General features: G+C 42.8%; 1 protein-coding gene across 1 annotated transcript in view; it reads left to right on the top strand.

Moving 5' to 3' along the window:
• CUBN (cubilin) overlaps positions 1-13,146 on the top strand; it is a 276,887-nt gene extending 263,741 nt beyond the window's left edge. The window contains exons 62-67 of the mRNA XM_047065967.1: positions 309-514; positions 3,473-3,620; positions 4,704-4,885; positions 8,111-8,276; positions 9,783-10,018; positions 12,673-13,146. Coding sequence (XP_046921923.1) covers positions 309-514; positions 3,473-3,620; positions 4,704-4,885; positions 8,111-8,276; positions 9,783-10,018; positions 12,673-12,780 — 1,046 coding nt within the window. The 3' untranslated portion in view covers positions 12,781-13,146. The remainder of the gene's footprint in view (positions 1-308; positions 515-3,472; positions 3,621-4,703; positions 4,886-8,110; positions 8,277-9,782; positions 10,019-12,672) is intronic.
• Positions 13,147-18,492: the final 5,346 nt, after the last annotated feature.

The following is an 18,492-nucleotide window of genomic DNA, read 5'->3' as shown; positions in this document are numbered from 1 at the left end:
GTGAATTTTAAATATTGTGTGTATGGGGGCGCCTGGGTGGCTCAGTCGGTTAAGCGTCCGACTTCAGCCAGGTCACGATCTCGCGGTCCGGGAGTTCGAGCCCCGCGTCGGGCTCTGGGCTGATGGCTCAGAGCCTGGAGCCTGTTTCTGATTCTGTGTCTCCCTCTCTCTCTGCCCCTCCTCCATTCATGCTCTGTCTCTCTCTGTCCCAAAAATAAATAAAAAACGTTGAAAAAAAAATTTAAATATTGTGTGTATGAAGAGACATGAGTAAAACTTGTCTTACAAGTTTTTCTTTTTTTCCCCAGTGCCTTGTGGTGGAACATATAACGCAACTTGGACCCCCCAAAGTATTTCGTCACCCAATTCATCAGACCCAGAAATCCCATTTTCCACGTGTACTTGGGTCCTCGAAGCCCCTCCACATCAGCAGGTCAAGATCACTGTGTGGGCATTGCAGCTGCACCCACAAGACTGTGACCAGAACTACTTAGAGTTTCAGGACTCACCTGAGGTAATAATTATAGGATGCAGGACAGTGACATCTAGTGGCCTTTTCACCAGTATTTACGAAACACTTGAAGTAATGAGGGCATAATTAAATTCCCAAACTCACATATACAAAATATACAAAACCATATACAAACCCCTCTATTTTTGCCATATACAAAACCCTCTATTTAGGTGTTAAGAAACTTGCACTTGGTCTTGTAGGTGAGGAGCTCTCGAACTGCCATGTGCACAAGAAACATCTGGGTGTCTAGATAAAAGTGCGTGCCCCAGGGCTCCCCACCTCCCGCTCAGATAATGTTTTCCCTACATAGTGCCCAGGAACCTAAATTTTCAATGCACATCTTCAGTATTCTGCCATTAGTGCTCCAAGGGCCATGCCCAGAGAAACATTTGTGCAGGAAGGGGATCTGTGTGTACGACAAACTGAAGAGGTCCATGTGGAACACAGGGAAGTCAGTTACGAGGCCGTTTGGCACCAGTCCTTTGGGACTATATTCATGGTAATAAGAGAGGGGAAAAAAAGATAAAGCTGTTTTAGTTAGAGAGAGAGAGAGAGAGAGAAAGAGAGAATTGCCCAGATGCCAAGACATTGAGAAGACAGTTGGACATAGATGCATGAATATTCACAGAAGGCCTGAAGATTTGGGTGTCATCATTATATGGATCAGTAGCTACAATAATGCGAGTAATGAGATTATTCAGGGAGCATCTGTAAAGTGAGAAGGCATGACCAGATACCTGGGGAGAACCCTCCGGAATACCTGGATTATCTTTTAGCAGTTTGAGAAGCAGCTAATTCACCCCAGCTCATTCCCAGAGTGTCATATTCAACCCCCCGATGGCTGGCAGTTGCAGAGAATCCAATCTATCACTTCCTGAGTCTTCAGGGTCCTCCTCACTATAAATCCAGGGCCCCCTCGTTTACGTATGGATCTTGGTGGGTATAGAAAAATCCAGTCTGGCTGACTCCAATTGGAGAGATCTGAGAAGAGCTGACTTCTGATCAGATACCGTATTTGCTGAATTTTCAGAAGGCAGACAGCGAGACACAGCCTAGGCTCCCACCATGGTCTGCATGCAAGGTTACCATCACTCCCCTGGTAGTGGTTTTCAGAACAAGACTCCTATTCCCTGGTGGTACCCTTCCTAGAGGGTCTTCAAGCCAAGTGGAACAAGGCCCTTTGGTTAAAGCTCTCTCAGTTTCCCACTGTTTCCTGAAGCTGAGACAATGGGGATCGGAGCAGACCACCACCTGGGTGCAGAAAGCCTACTTCCAGTGCACAGGTCAGCTCCGGATCATAACCGCATTTGGACTGGCTTCGAGTAAGACCCCGTATTTGTCATGAATGAAGGATGTCCTTTGACTGAAGGAATAAAGGAAAGAACAAAGGGTTTCAGCGTGGGTAGATTGGGAGGAGAGGTAGGAAAGTGACTGATAACTAGGAGAAACTGGAACTCTCACCACGTCTGAGAGTGGGAAGACATTGGATATTCACGGAAGAATCGTGTGGCAAAGGCACCATGGCCGGCTCTGGCAGGGGCCGCCACGGAGGGTGGAGAGAAAGGCACTGGTGTGGAGGAATGCAGATTACAGTGCTCAGTGGATCGTCGGTAAAGACACTGAAACCTCCATGAGTTGGGAAAGGAAGAAGGGTGCAGAGGATGGCCAAGAGCTGAGACACCCCAAGTCTTTAATGAGGGAAAGACGCCAGGGGGAAAGTGGCTATGGTGAGAAGGGTCGGAGGAACCTTTGGCCAGAGGTGGAGACCCTCAGGGGAGAGCTCGATCTGGTCCGGGGATAGATGCAGCCTGGAGAACCCCACCCACCGTCCCAGCCCCCCACCACTAGTCCTACTCAAGGAATGGTGGAGGATGGGGAAAGAATGGCCTCCTGCAGCCCCCTGGTGGAGGCTTGGAGACCCAAGCTTCACTCAGGGCCACAAAGGGGAAATGGATGGATGTATACAGGGGGCAGCTATCACTGCAGTGAGAGTTCAGAGGAGGTAGCGGGCAAGGTTAGGGAAGGACCAGCAGCAGGAGACAGTGCAGGGGAGAAACATACATCAGCAACAAGAGCTTGTGAGCAGGAGCGGGAAGCGGGCCTATCAGTAGGCGCCCAGAAGTTAGAGGCCACAAATGTCTCAACTTCGGTGCCCGTGGCTTTTATGGAAGGATGGGTAGGTGCTGGACCCTGTTACCCTACTATCTGGAGAGGCGAGGAGCGCTGCCCGGGTTTTACAAGGGGGAAATGGGGACCTCATTGCAGGCAGGGGCTGCCTCCTGGGATTCACAGTGTGGCCAGAGTGTGGTTGGATGAGCTCAGGGGTGGTGAGCTGGGAGCTAAGGGGAGGAGCGCTGGGTGGGTCTTTTTTTTTCTTTAATTTTTGCTTATTTTTGAGAGAGAGTGGGGTGGGGGGAGGGAGAGAGAGAGAGAGCTGGGGAGGGGCAGAGAGAGAGGGAGACATAGAATCCGAAGCAGGCTCCCGGCTCTGAGCTCAACGTGGGGCTCAAACCCGTGAACCGTGAGATCATGACCCCAGCTGAAGTCAGACGCTTAACCGACTGAGCCACCCAGGTGCCCCTGGGTTGGTCTCAACGGAGTTCAGGACTATGGGAAAACCCCAGCTCAACCGTGTTGAGCTCAGTCAGCCTGGGTGTGTGCAGAGCCACAGCACAGGCCTTTGGCTGTGAGGCTGCATGAGGGAGAAAGGGTCTTGTCCTTCGTGTCTGTCTCCTGGTTTCAGCAAAAGCTTGGCCTCCTCCTAGCACCCCTAGGGGAGTGTGAGACTTTTGTGGATTCCAAGACCAGCGTGAGCCTGGGTGAAGCAGGATTGGAACACTGTAACTAGTTTCTGTGGGTGAATATTGAGGCCACCCTTTAATGTGCATTCGATTTCTGTTAAGGTCTATTCTCTTTTGAAACTCAATCTAGTGTGATTTGGTTTTCATTTCATTTCAGAGTGATGGAAATCCAGGAATTCAGTTCTGTGGCAGAAATGCTTCGGCTGTACCGACGTTCTATTCTTCTGCGAGTACGGCAATTGTCGTTTTCAAATCCGAAGTTCTCGACAGAAACTCCAGAGTGGGTTTCACGTATCAGATTGCAGGTGAGCCGTGGAACTTTGTCTGTTATTCAGAAAACCTGCCACCATCCCAATTCCTGCTAGAATGGACTCCTGTGAGCAAATTTGGGTCTGTTACCATAAACCATGTCTACAACGAGGTAAGAAATTTTAACTAGAAGCCAGGCCCACGTCCGCAGATAACTAAAGCTGGTTTCTGAGGAGGTAAAGTGAAAATAACATTAATTAAAATGTTTAGAATGCCAGCATATTTTTCAAATCCATGTACTTAATTTAATTTAAATGTATACTAGTTATTTTATTAATTATCCACTTGGCCACAAATAGAAATCACTGTGTCTTACGAAATTATTTTGTAAAAAACAAAAAACCAAAAAACAACAAGTCTTGAAAGGGCTATTTGACTACAGGAACAATTGAGAAGTTTATTTCCAGGAGAAATTATTTGATGTTCATTTCAAGCTTGATTAAAACTAAAGCTGCTTTTGATTACAACAAACACATAGTGGGGCACCTGGGTGGCTCAGTCGGTTAAGTGTCTGACCCTTGATCTCAGCTCAGGTCTTGATCTCAGGGTCATGAGTTCAAGCCCCATGTTGGGCTCCAAACTGGGTGGGAACCGGCCTAAAAACAAACCACAAACAAATAGAAAAGCTTTTGGTGGTTTCACCCAAAATGATAAGGATGAACAATTTACCAATTCTATCAGAATGAGTAACTTATCAAAGGATATAAATAGAAATCTTCATACAAAAGTCAGTCATGGTTGCAGAGTCTTTGTGCCTAAAAAAAGCCTAAACGTCAACCGACTCCACTTAAATGTGATCAGAAGAGTACATAGAATTCTAGAAAGTTCATCCTCAAAGGAGAATGCTCATATTTCATATTTCTCATGGGGGCGTTTTACGTTAACGAGACACCACATTGCATCTGTGCTATATGCCGTTACCTCACTTCCTATGACCCCAGTTATCCCAAAGGTGAGAGGGTTGAAATAGCTTTTTTTTCTAAAGTGTGTTCAAATTTAATAATCTTGAATTCTGTCAGGTTGAAAGAACACTAAAAGTTGGGATGCCTACATTAATTGCGATTTTTTTTTTCTCTAAGGTTGCAACAGAGAGTATAACAAGGCATTTGGCAATCTCAAGAGTCCGGGATGGCCAGATAATTATAACAATAACATGGATTGCACTGTTACTCTCACGGCCCCTCAGAACCACACCATTTCCCTCTTTTTTCATTCATTTGGCATCGAGGACTCAAGTGAATGCACGCACGACTTTCTGGAGGTAATGTACATTTGATCGCATCTAAAGGAACTATTTAAAAGATGGATCACTGAAGATTTTTCCCCTCTTTCTCTGCTACTTCTAATCTTGGATCCCTTACTTGTTCATGATTATTCATTATTCTTCCATCCCATAAATATTTACCAAGCATCCTTCTAGGTACAGGCACCGGAAATCCAGTAGGGAACAAGACATAGGCAGGGCCCCCGAGGCTCAGAGTCCATGGGAAAGACAGATAGGAAAGAGTCAATTCCCTCACACCTGGAAAGGACTAACAGAATCAGCACGGTCAGCAGACCTAATGCAGTTTGGGGAAGAGAAGCTTCCGGGTGGAGGGAGGCGGTGTGTGGGTTTAGAGAGAACCGTCAAGGACCTGGAGGAAGCAGACCCACGCTCCTGGGGCGGGGGCTGGCACTTTTGTGATTCTTCAGCAGCACCATGAGAACGCCCTCTGCATTCCTTCTGCCCTGCACCAGCTACACTCAGTGAGAAGACCCATTACATTGTTGTTCACAGGAAGATGAGCCCATTACCAGCACAGACAGCGCGTGGAGCACAGCGCCTGTGTTTTACCATGAAAACCCCAGAGCTCACGCGGGTGTTCTTTGCACACTCTTTTGGAAATGTATTCATTCTTAGGGAGCAGACTAAGGTGAAACCTGAGACTTGTATATACAAAATGCTGAATTCCTCCATGAAATGAATTTGAATCTAAATCTTACCCGAAGTTGCTCTAAATGAGCTTTGTTTCATGTAAACAAGAGTCTTCTGTAAGGTTTCCAAGCAGTTTATTTGCTCCTCTACATCTGTTAGGGAGTTTTATTATTCTGGGAAGCTCTCCCCTACAGAATTAATCCAAATCTTTTGTTAATGAACATTCTGTTTTTCTTTGAGAGAGAGAGAGAGAGAAAGAGAGAGAGAGAGAGAGAGTCAGAGCAAGAGCAGGGGAGTGGGGCAGAGAGAAAGAGAATGTTAAGCAGGTTCCATGCTCAGTGTGGAGCTCGACACGGGGCTCGATCCCACTATCCTGGGATCATGACCTGACCCGAAATCAAGCGTCCGGCGCTCAACCAACTGAGCCACATAGGTACCCCTTGCTAATGAATATTCTGCATCTATAGTGTAGCAAGTGCTGGAAGGAAGCCTGGCCCTTTATCATGGCAAATATACTTGTCATGGTAGGAAATGAGGAGGAAATGAATGTAGCAGGGAGGAAATGAGAGAACTGCAGTATTGTTTGCATCAATCAGGGCATTAAACGCAGACCTTTGTGCCTCAGCCACTTCTGTGAAGTGTGAGGCAGAAGCCAGAGGAGGGGATACAGAGAAAGGACAGAATAATCCCGTCCGTTCAGAGTCACAGTGCAGCTACCCTGGGTCCACCTCAAGCCTGAGCTGACCGTCAGTGACTGGAGTTAACAGTTGCCATTTTCCTCTGGATGCTGGGACGTGCAGGCTAGCTCTCCAGCACCAGAGGTGGGAACTACTCCTCCTGGCTGCCCTTCCTATCCCATGGAAGTTGGTTTGAAACTTCCTGTCCAGTAAGCAAAGACAGGAAACTGCAAGTGTGGCCTGTGAAGTGTAGCCAAGTCTGGTTTTTGATGGCAAGACCGTAGCAGGGCTTATCGGCAGCTGTAACAGCAAACCTCCCCATCCCATTGACGTTAACCATGGCAGGAGCAGAAACTTCCTGGTGAGGATTCGGACCATGTTACTACCACACAAAAGCCAAGCTCTGGACCACATTTGGAATCTGCGTTTGTTTTTAGTGCCTTCATCCCCCCTTTTCAGGATCGTCTGCAGGCTCAAGGATGCCTCTTGCTCTCATTGTCCCATCCCCCCTCTACAGAGATAAATGAATAGGATGCTAGTGGGACTTGAGATCGAACTTACGCTCTCAGAGCACAGCCTTCTCAAACAGGGCCCAGAGGAAAGAGACCCAAAGGGAAGAATAGAGTGGTAGGGGTGCCTGGGTGGCTCAGTCGGCTGGGTGTTTGACTTCAGCTCAGGTCATGGCCTCACGGTTCCCGAGTTGGAGCCCCACGTTGGGCTCTCCACTCTCAGTGCAGAGCTCACTTGAGATCCTCTGTCCTCCTCTCTCTCTGCCCCTCTCCCGCTGTGGTCTCTTTCAAAAATAAATAAACATAAAAAAAAAAAAAAGAATAGAGTGGTAGCAGGTCTGACCTTCCAGCATTCTTGAATATGGCAGCCTTCTCTGAATGCAGGTAGTTCACTGGCTATGCCAACTATGGCAAGGCCACTCAGCAGCATAATCCAAAAAGGACAAAAAGGCACTGTTTTCTCCCACTGGCTACTGCATAGACCTAAAAAGAATCTCAGTTTAGATCAACACCAAGACTAAACATTGTGCCTCTTATGACTTAAGACAGCCAGCAATTAGCCAAATGCTAAACTGTGAAATTATAAAGGCAACGGATGAACTTCCAAGAATTTTGCATACATATGTCAGTAAAATCTCCACTCATACATGTTGAGCTGGTTCCAGCTCTCCATTGCCTGGGTACCATTTGCTTAATACTCCTCAAGAGTCTTGCTCCGAATAGGGAGGCTGTGAATGCGCAGAAGGAACACTGGGAACAGAAGGTGGTCAGGTTCACTGTGGTTACCCGTTCTCACACACTGACTCATTGCCATTTTGTATATGCCTCTCCTCCAAGCAGTGAATCTAAAAAAAAAAAAAAAACAAAAAACAAAAAACTATTCAGCTTCAGAATGTTTTTAAAATTACCTAATAGTCAAGTTTTATAAATTTATTGAGTTGTGTCCTTTTCCTATACAGAAATTCCTTGGTTTTGGACTTTATTATACATCCTACATTGATTTTTTTTCATAGCCCCTTCATAGCCAAGCAATTTTCAAAGGGAAAAAACCATACACACGGTATAATGAAAAAAGTACAAGAGAAGCGACTGGAAACGGAGCAGGCAATATCCCCCTCCAATCTTTTTGAAATTTCACAGATATTTCTGAATTCAAATGCAAATGGTTTTTGATCTACAAGCTGGATGTTTCTCTCCTTTGCAAGAGAACGTGACTTCTGGGTGTATGTTCAGAAAACTCTTCATTCTTAAGTACACAAAAAGACAAAGCTTTTCCAAAAGAGGTTGTCACTCAGATGGTCTCATGTCTCAGTGGATGGCAACGGCAAGTCAGAGAAGGAAGAATAAAATGCTTAAGTATAATAATTAATGGCTCATTTTTCAAGGTAAGAAACGGCAGTGACAGCAGCTCGCCCTTACTGGGCACGTACTGTGGAACCCTGCAGCCAAATCCTATCTTTTCTCAAAACAATGAACTGTACCTACGGTTTAAGAGTGATGGTGCAACTTCCGGTCTTGGATATGAAATTGTCTGGACCTCATCACCCTCTGGTAAGACACTTGTACTTTGTAAGGGAAATTGATGCAAGGGAGGAAAAACTTGGAGGGGGGGGGGTGGTGTCTCATAAAAAAGGACAATTAAAAGTGACCTTACCTCTTAGCCATCTGTATACTGTATTGTTTTCCAATAAATATAGAGATTTTTGTTAACAATGACAGTACAGATATCCTTTTTAATTCTACTCTCACTCATTATTTCTACATTACATGTTTCTTGTAATATGAAGAGATATAGAAAGAGTACAGATATATGAATATACATACATATAAAGCATAGATATGATATACATTTTTAAATTCCTTTATAAATTCTGATTTTGCCATATTTTTAACTTTCGGTTTGATCATCAAGGTAGTTCTCTGAGAATTAAAAAAAAAAAATGTGTACCTAAAGCCAAATTACTTACACATACTTGGGTGTAGGTAAACAGCTGTGCCTTTGATAGCACCAGTCATTTTTCAGCAGTCCTGGGGGTGAAAGTGCATTTTTTCAGGGAAGTCAAGTAACTTCCTGCATGTTTGGTTGGTTGGTTATCAAGTAACTGAAGGAAATTTAAGTCATGTTAATATATTTAACTCAAGAGAGGAGGAATATCTTTATGAGAAGTCCCGTTGAGGTATTTCAAAATATCTAAAAATTTCCAAGTAAGAATGATAAAAATGACTTAAATATACTGCGGGACAAGAAATAACTTAAATCTTGGCAGCTAAAGATGCTTACAGATGATCTCCGATGCCCTGATTTTGCAGCGGAGGAAATAAAAATGGGGTTAATGAGTTTTCCAGAATGCACAGCAAGATTTTGGCAAAAGCAAGACCAAACGTTCAGGGGTCAGACACCCAGCCCAGCGCCATTTAACCTTACCATGAGGTTTCTTTCTGTTCAGTGGGATATCTGGGTGCCCAGGGTATCAGGTCTAAATAATGACAGCATTTGCAAATTAACACCAATACTTACAGGGCTCTGTTTTTGAGTATGTCATTCTCGGTACTGTCAGTTATAAGCCCAGGAAAGTCATTTTACAATTAAATAATTATTGTCAAAACCTACAAGGATACAGTCTTTCGGGTCAGCCCTGGAATTCCACTTTTAATTTTACTTCACAAGTGAAGTCATTATCATCAACTTGCTGCATATGGAGAGCCCTACGCCATCAAAAGTACACAACAACTTGAATTACTCTCGCCTACAGCTATTTTATCAAGTTCTTTGTTTTCCCAACCCACTGTTTTCAAAGAAAGGACTTAGAGGAAGTGGTTCCAAGTCATGATATACAGGGAACAGAATACATGGTAGGGGTGGGGGAAGGTGGGATGAGGTGGTGTTGAGGCAGTGGGAGGGATATAGCCCACAGAAGGAACTGGAAAGGGCTTTCTGCCACCTCTGTTCTTGCAGAGTGTCTCAGCACCTTGAGAAAATAGCAACTGTCTTCCTGCCTCACAAGGAGATGGTTTCCACTTTGTTGAATATGACGGCCTGTGTTGGTCTCCTTGTAGGCTGTGGTGGAACTCTTTACGGACACAGTGGCTCCTTCACCAGCCCTGGCTACCCTGGAACTTACCCAAACAACACTCACTGTGAATGGACCATCATTGCTCCTGCTGGCAGACCTGTCACTGTCGGCTTTTACTTTGTCAGCATTGATGATCCCGGAGACTGTGTCCAGAACTATCTCATACTCTACAATGGACCGGATGCGAATTCTCCAGCCTCTGGACCATACTGTGGGGCAGTGAGTAAAACAAACATTTTTAAATTCCCATTTATTTTTTTTTAAATAACTTACTGTACACTTTTAAAGGCAGACACATGCAAAGTACAAAGCACAAGCCTTTTGCAAATTTCAGCAGTTTCCAGATTTTCCTTTCTATTTGGGGAGCACGAGTGCCACCTAGTGGGCACTGTGTTAAATTAATAGTAATAGTTCCCAGACTCCACTGCATCAGAATCGCTTTGGGCAGCCACGTAGGGGTCCAGACTTCCAGTGCCCGCTCCCATCCACTGAACCAGAATTTCTAGGACAGGGGCTGTCGTACGTTGTTTTTTAAAAGCTCCATACGTGATGTCAATGAACTTCCCAGGGTTGAATACCCATATTGTTTTCTCCATGAGTACAACTACAGACCATTTGGACACCTGACTCCATTTTATCTACTTCTTGTTGAAAATCGTAGGAATTCTTTGAAGAAATAAATAGAGATATTGAAAATGGGTCTAGTAACTAGTAGTTGTTCTTGTAAAGTTCTGGTGTGATAGATCTCCCTTAAACGTCAAGATAGGATTCTGACAGGGACTCAATTTTGCTTGCGTCTGTCCTTGCCACCTTCTCGTTTTATGTGAAAGCAGATACGGAGCTTTCCAGTAAGGGAAATGTGACCACAGTAGAGAGAATATCAGTTCTTGCCGTTCTGCTCTTTATTTATTAGCCTTGCTAATTAATAAGGCAGTGGACTACAGCAGCTAAAAATCTAAAGAGTTGTTTGGTTTTTCTAAATTGAGATGCAATTGATATATAACGTATTAGTTTCAGGTGTACGACATGAATTTTTTTTGTGTGTGTGTGTGACCAGAACTTTTAAGCTCTACTCTCTTAGCAACGTTCAAACAGACACTACATTCCCAGGGCTTACTTATAACTGGGACTTTGTACCTTTTGACAACCTTCATCCATTTCACCAATCTCCCACCTCCCACCTCTAGCAACCACCAGTTTGTTCTCTATATCTGAGAATTTGGTTTTTTGTTTTCGTTTCATTTCATTTTGTTTTTTAGATTCCACAAATAAGTGAGATCATGTAGTATTTACCTTTCTCTTTCTAACTTATTTCACTTAGTATAATGATCTCAGGGACCTTCCATGTTGTCACAAACAGCAGGATTCCCTTCAATTTGTGGCTGGATAATACTCCCTTATCATCACATTATAAATATACAAATATATAATATTATAAATACAGATCCTATATATTTATCCATTTGTCCATTGATGGACAGTTAAATTGCTTCCACATCTTGGCTATCATAAATAATGCTGCGATGAACACAGGGGTGCAGATATCTTTTCAAGTTGTTTTTGTTTTTTTCTGGATGAATTCCCAGAAGTAGAATTGCTGGGTCACATGGTAGTCCTGTTTTTAATTTTTTGAGGAATCTCCATACTGCGTTCCACAGTGGCCGCACCAATTTGCATTCCCACCAACAGTGCACAAGGGTTCCCTTTTCTTCACGTCCTCGCCAACGCTTGTTATTTCGTGTCTTTTTTATGATAGGCATTCTAACAGGTATGAAGGGGTATCTCATTGTGGTTTTGATTTACATTTTTCTGATGATTAGTGATTTTGAGCATCTTTTCACATACTTGTTGGCCATCTGTATTCTTTGGAAAAATGACTATTCAGGTCCTATGTCCATTTTTTAAATCGGATTGTTTGTTTTTGCTATTGAGTTAAATTCTTTATATATCTTGATTGTTTTTTAATTCTTTATGTATTTTGGATGTTAACCCCTTATCAGATACATAATTTGCAAATATTTTCTCCCATTCAGTAGATTGCCTTTTTATTTTGTTGATGGCTTCCTTTGCAGTGCAGAAGCTTTTTAGTTTGATGTAGATCCTTTTGTTTATATTTGCTTTTGTTGACTTTGCTTTTGGTATCGTGTCCAAAAAATCATTGCCAAAAACCGATGTCAAGAAGCTTACTGCTTATGTGTTCTTCTAGGAGTTTCATGGTCTCTGGTCTTTAATTCATTTGGAGTTGATTTTTATGTGTGGTGTAGTTTCGTTCTATTGTATGCGAATATCCATGTTTCACGGTGCCATTTATTGAAGACAGAAAGGTTATGAAAATAAACCCTAAAAGGAAACTGCAGATGTTAACAGGGGAGAGTCGTACACTTTACTGATATGATTGTTTTAGTTGGAAGAATAAGTATGTGTTTCCGTCAGAAAAATTAAAATTTTAGTACAAAGTTGGATTGGAAATTCAACTTTTATGACAATTTTATTGACGTATAATTCACGTACCATAGAATCCATCTACTTAAAGTGTACATTCAATTGTTTTCAGTAGATTTAGAGTTATGTAGTTCAGAGTTGTCACCACAAACAATTTCAGAACATTTCCTTTCTCCCAAAAGAAACCCTGTATCCACTACCAGTTAATCTCCATTTCCCTTTGATCCTCACCTCCCACCACCAATATTCTTTTTTGAGGTATCCATATTAATTCTTAGCAAGATTCATTCTAGAAAAATATGCAGGTTTATGTAAATTCAACAAAATTTCTTTATGTAGTACTTTCTTCCTAGGCTAACGTTTCCAGAAAGATGCTCAAATGTGCAAAACGTGTAATTGGTTCTTTTTTTTTTTTTTTTTTCCAATTTTAGGACACGAACATAGCTCCCTTTGTGGCCTCCTCACATCGGGTCTTCGTAAAATTTCATGCAGAGTATGCACTGCGGCCATCAGCCATCCGGTTAACTTGGGACAGCTAACTATGTAACACGGTGTGGTGGCTGTACTGCAGGGCCCTCGGGCATGAGCACAAGTCTGCCATCCTGATGCGGGAGTCTGCCTCTGCCACTGGGAATAATCTGAATTTTGTTTTCACCAACATATGTGTGGAATCAATATGCATACATTATATTTTTGTTTTAATATAGAATGTAGCTTCATTAGCCTTGGCTGTGCTTGTCACCCTTCCTTCTAACACTTTGAGCCGAAACGTTCCTAAAATCCCTTAAAAAGTTGGAAATGATTATGGCAAACGTGACGGAAACTGTCAAAAGTTAATGATAAAACAGGAGTATGATTTTCGCTGTGAATGTCAAATGAGGGGTAATAAACAGTAATGAATTGTACGTGATGATACTGCACTCATTTTTAACTCATTAGCATTTAGTCCTTCACTAGCAGGTGTAGGTTTTCAAGTTGAATTTTTACATGTGGATGAAGTACGCAGATCCTTCAGAAGACGAACTATGGAGCCATGCTGCCTGCATTGACCGTTAGCCCTCCTTGCTGAAGCTTCCTTAACTTCTCTGAGCTTTCATTTACATATGTCCCACCATTGCCCATTTCTAGCTTACCAGCACTGTATGTAAAGTCCTACATAGCTTAACAACGCTTTTGTAAAGTTTTCTGCTGCCTTTAACCAAACATGTTATGCTAAATATGCAAAGTTAAGTCTTCGTAACATGGGACAAAGTGAAAGGAAGACGCTGTGGAATGTGTGACTTCATCCTACTCGGATACTCAAGTGCCAGAAAAATTGCTTCTGCACAGAGTACAGAGCCACGTGAATAAAACATTCTCACCTTTACAATTCCCGCTTCCTTGAACTCTGTGTTATGGGTAGATACATGACTTTCACAGACAACCTGTTATTGGCCGGAGCCGTGAATGCACCGAACGGAACCATCCAATCCACAGGGTCCTGACGAGCCGGGGCAATGGACAAAAACTCAAGATGAAGTTCCGTAGGGGGAGATACAACATTTTGCTCTTTTACCTGAAAATGAATCACAAAGGTACAGGATATAGAGAAATCTGACACTAACATGTGAAAGGATGGGAATTTTATCTGAAGGCAAGACAAACATATGCAGCTGTCAGACAGTAAAAGGATTTGATCTCAGGTCGCGTCATGAGAGTAATGGTATCCACAAGAGTTATGCACAGAGAGATGCACTTTCCCAGGAGGTACATTAAAATATCTAGGAGGCACAAAGATTTCAAGAAAATATAGGCAATATTATTGTGTAATTTTTTTAATGTTTATTTTTGAGCGAGAGAGAGAGAGAGCAGGGGAGAGGCAGAGAGAGACAGGGACACAGAATCCGAAGCAGGCTCCAGTCTCTGAGCTGTCAGCACAGAACCCAAAGCGGGGCTCTAATCCGCAAACTCTGAGATTGTGACCTGAGCCAAAGTCAGATGCTTACCCGACTGAGTCACCCAGGCACCCCATCTTTTTCTTTTAATCAGAATTGTTTTGGCTATGTAGAATCTTTTCTGGGGACTGATCTGGGGATTGTTTTTGTATTTTTATGAAAAATGAGTTCGGAATTTTTATTGGGATTGCTTTGAATCTGTAGATCGCTTTGGGTAATACGGATGTTTTCACAATATTAATTCTTCCAACCCGAGAACGTGTGATATCTTTACATTTATTTGCGTCTTGTTCAATCTCTTTATCATTGTCTTACAGTTTTCAATGTACAGGTCTTTCACCTCCTTGGTTAAATTTATTCCCAAGTGTTCTTTTTTTATTGTTTTTGATGCAGTTGTAATTGGGATTGCTTTTTTACTCTCTCAGATAGTTTGTTGTTAGTGAATAGAAATGCAACTGATTTCTGTATGTTGATTTTGCATCCGGCTCCTTTACTGAATTCACTAATTAGTTCTAACAGTTTGTTTTCTTAGTAGAATCTTTAGGGTTTTTTATATGTAAGATCACATCATCTCCCATTAATAAGATGCATCTAATTTCCGCTAGTTCTGTTTTAATTCACTTATTTATACATATTTACTGAACATTTACTACGTGACATGTACTAAGAACAACCAGGGATAAAGTAGTGAACAAGACAGCCATACATATAACTGATGTCCTCCTACTTCAAAAACCCCATTTCCCACGTCCATCTTGTCTGGTTTCCTGAGCCTGTCCTGAGGCAAAATTTTTAATTTCCTTAGCTGGTGAAACTTCTATTAAGCCACCTTCCCAGATCTGGTGGTCAAGTGATAACTTTCTGCCTCCCAAACTGCATGATCACGAAGCTCCATCGGGAGCGATCAGCGCTGCACAGAGCTAACAATCAACAAGTTCACACTGGTGCAGGCCTCCTGGTTGTTAAATACCGAGATACACCCAAATGCTGCTTGCAGGCCATAAAGCGGAATCCAAAAAACTATAACATAAAATGAATGAGTTTGAGGGGTGGGTGAGGGGAGGTCTTACTTGGAAGTTAATGGAACGTGATAGTCTGCGTGGGTCTGAAGGAATACAAGCAAGTACAAATGTAAAGCAAGGGAAAGTTCTACTGTTCACAACTGATCACACACCGAACTGAGAAAGTCTCATGGTTACCTTCTGACCCCATCCCACTCTAGGTGACATTGGGAACTTGAGAAGAGCAGGGCGGGGACAAGAGACAAACTCCAGTACCCACCTCGCCCCTCCGGCCTCCCCAGGATCCAGCAAACAAAAGGCTGATGCTTGGCATAGAAGGTGGCTTTAGGACCCTGTTCCAGCACGATCTGATTTCAGTTCTCCTGGTAATACCCATCCCTACCTGCTTGTATCTGGCAACCCAGGACTGGGGCGAGCCAGGCTTCCACTCCTACCTGATCTCTTTCCCCTTTGAGTCTCTGTCTCCCTAAACAACTGGACCTTAGCAGGAAGAACAAACCTCATGCCTTTTAGTCTTCAAGGGTAAGTCTAGCCATTATTGGCCAGACTTACCCTTGAGGTAGCTCAGCAAGAGGCCACCACTGGCTCTTTCTGGACCCAGTGGAATATTCTGTCACTCCAGGCATTCTTGTGAATCCCTAGGGCATGGTCGGGGCCAGTGACAGTTGGGGGCTAAGAGATGTCATAATTTGCCATAATTTTCTATTACATTTCAACTCCGTTTACTGGAAGGAATTTGTTAAAAATATGTCACACACTTACCAAAGGAGTACTAACAATATTCATTATATTAAGAAAAATTAGAACTGGGATGCCTGGGTGGCTTAGTCCGTTGAGCGTCTGACTCTTGATTTTGGCTTAGGTCACGATCTCATGGTTCATGGGATCAAGTCCCACATTGGGCTCCATGTTGAGAGTACAAAGTCTGCTTGGGATTCTCTCTCTCTCTCTCTCTCTCTCTCTGCCCCTCCCCTGCTCCCAGGTGCTCCCTCTCTCTCTCTCTCAAAATAAATAAACTTAAAAAAAAACCCAAAGAATAATTAGAACAAATATCTATGTAACACTTGCCCTCTGCGAGGTGTCATTCTCATATATTACTCATTGAAATAAAACACTAAGGATGATCACCCCCATTTTACAGTTGAGAAAAATGAGGTATGAAAACTTATATAAAACTTGAGTGACAGAGCTATGATTCTAACCTTGACAACCACCCAAGAGTGTGACTCCCATTCAGCCTGAAGCAGTAGGTGTGAACTTATTAAATATGAGATATTATTAAATATTATTATAAAGTATTTTCATAGGCCTATCAAAGTTATTAAAAAAGATTGTTATATGACCTAGAAAAAAAATTTTAAATGTAATTGCTGTTAGTTTAGTAAAAAAATAGAGATTATACAACAGCATCCAAAATAATGGAAAAAAAACTTTTTACCTATGGGATTACAAATCACCCCATGGCTATCCATTTAAAGAGGAAGCTATTGGAAGAAAAATGATATATTAACTATTGGATATTTCATGAAAAATTGGTTTTTCAAATTTTAATTTGATAACTATACATAAATGTATAGAAGTCTAGAGAATAAAAAGGCATTTTTTAAATTAATGACATGTAATAATTTATGTAAATTTGCTAGTTGCCATAATCTAGTGTACCTCGTGTGGCCCAGGCATCTTCCATATCTATCTTTGATTGGAGCACTCTGTGGGCTGGGGGTGGGGGGTAGAACATTTCTCCCAATGGGAAGGAAGTATTGAAGCACAGACTGTATGTAAGCACAGAGCACTTGGCAGTGAGGTTGTGGAAGGGATTTAAGCTCTGATAAATATTAACTTTTGCATGCATGACTGTCTACATAATTTGCAGGGCCCAGTCCAAAAGGAAAACTCAGGGCCCCTTGTTCAAATCTTATTAGACATTTCAAGATGGTGACAGCAGAGCATTAAACCAAACATGGGGCCCAGCTAAGCATGGAACTTTGTGTTACTGCACAGGTCACATATCCAAGGAGCCTGGGCCCCTTTTCTGTGTTATAAAATTCTGGAACTTAGGGACGTGTTTTATTAATAATTACACTGGCAAAGGGCACCTGGGTGGCTCAGTTGGTTAAGTGTCAAACTCTTGATTTCGGCTCAGGTTATGATCTCACGGTGGTGAGACTGAGCCCTGCATCAGGCTGCACACTGGCAGCATGGCGCCTACTTAGGATTTTCTCTCCCTTTCCCTCCGCCCCTTCCCCACTCGCTCACACATGCGCATGTGCTCTCTGTCTCTCAAAAAAAAAAAAAAAAAAAAGAGCTGTACTTGCAAAAGTGAAGGGAAGGAGAGGAGAATTATGAAGAAATGAAAATAAATTTCTGGAAAAGAGGAAGTGAATGAAAGCATGATGACAAGTGAATCAGAAAAAAAAGAAACTGCGGCCCAAAGTAATTTCCAGACAGATATGCAGCAGAATTGGGAATCGGCTTTCCAGGCACTACGTGGATATGGGGCTGGCAGGTGCAGCGTGAGGAGGTGAGACCAGCAATGCAAGTACTGTATTAGCCGGAGCACGCCATTCACCGTCTCCCTGCCCCCGCAAAGGCAGCCATGTGACTACACCGCAGGCACAAAACTGGGACACCTCCTCTGGAGAAATTTAACCCACAGCCCAGGTAAAATTAATGCTGACCTAGGAAGGAAACAAATACGCATCACAAATGAAAGAGGAAAACAACCACACCCTGGCTATCTAGAAAAATTAGCTCGGATCTTCATGCGTGAATATGAAAAAACAACCAAGAATCACCAGACAGGAAGACCTGCAGTCGTGTGAATGCGAAATCACTGGATAACCTAACAGAAAAAGGGCACAAGAAAACACAATTCAGTCAACAGAAGAGAAATCTGAAAATTGTTATCCTCAGAGGGGCACCTGGGTGGCTCAGTCGGTTAAGCCTGTGACTTCAGCTCAGATTATGACTCCAGGTTTGTGAGATGGAGCCCCATTAGGTGGAGACCCTGTGTCGGGCTCTGTGCTGACAGCTCAGAGCCTGCAGCCTGCTTCAGATTCTGTGTCTCCCTCTCTCTGCCCCTCCCTGTTCACTCGTTCTCTCTCTCTCCAAAATAAATAAACATTAAAAAAAATTTTTTTTAAAAAGTGTTATCCTCAGAGATATTTGAGAAGAGTGCGCTCATCAAACAAAAGTTCGGGGCTAATGTAATCAAGGAGGAGATCTTAGGCAGTATTTTTAGTTAATAGCCAGAACTCCTTAAAATTTTAATAGAAGGTTTGGAAGGCAACATTAA

This window comes from Lynx rufus, unplaced genomic scaffold (assembly GCF_022079265.1).
Source record: "Lynx rufus isolate CCGP_SWC_20201006 ecotype Redwood Valley unplaced genomic scaffold, mLynRuf1.p SCAF_7, whole genome shotgun sequence".
Lineage (NCBI taxonomy): Eukaryota > Metazoa > Chordata > Mammalia > Carnivora > Felidae > Lynx > Lynx rufus.
Note: the sequence above shows the minus strand (reverse complement) of the source record. Positions and strands in the feature narration are given on the sequence as shown.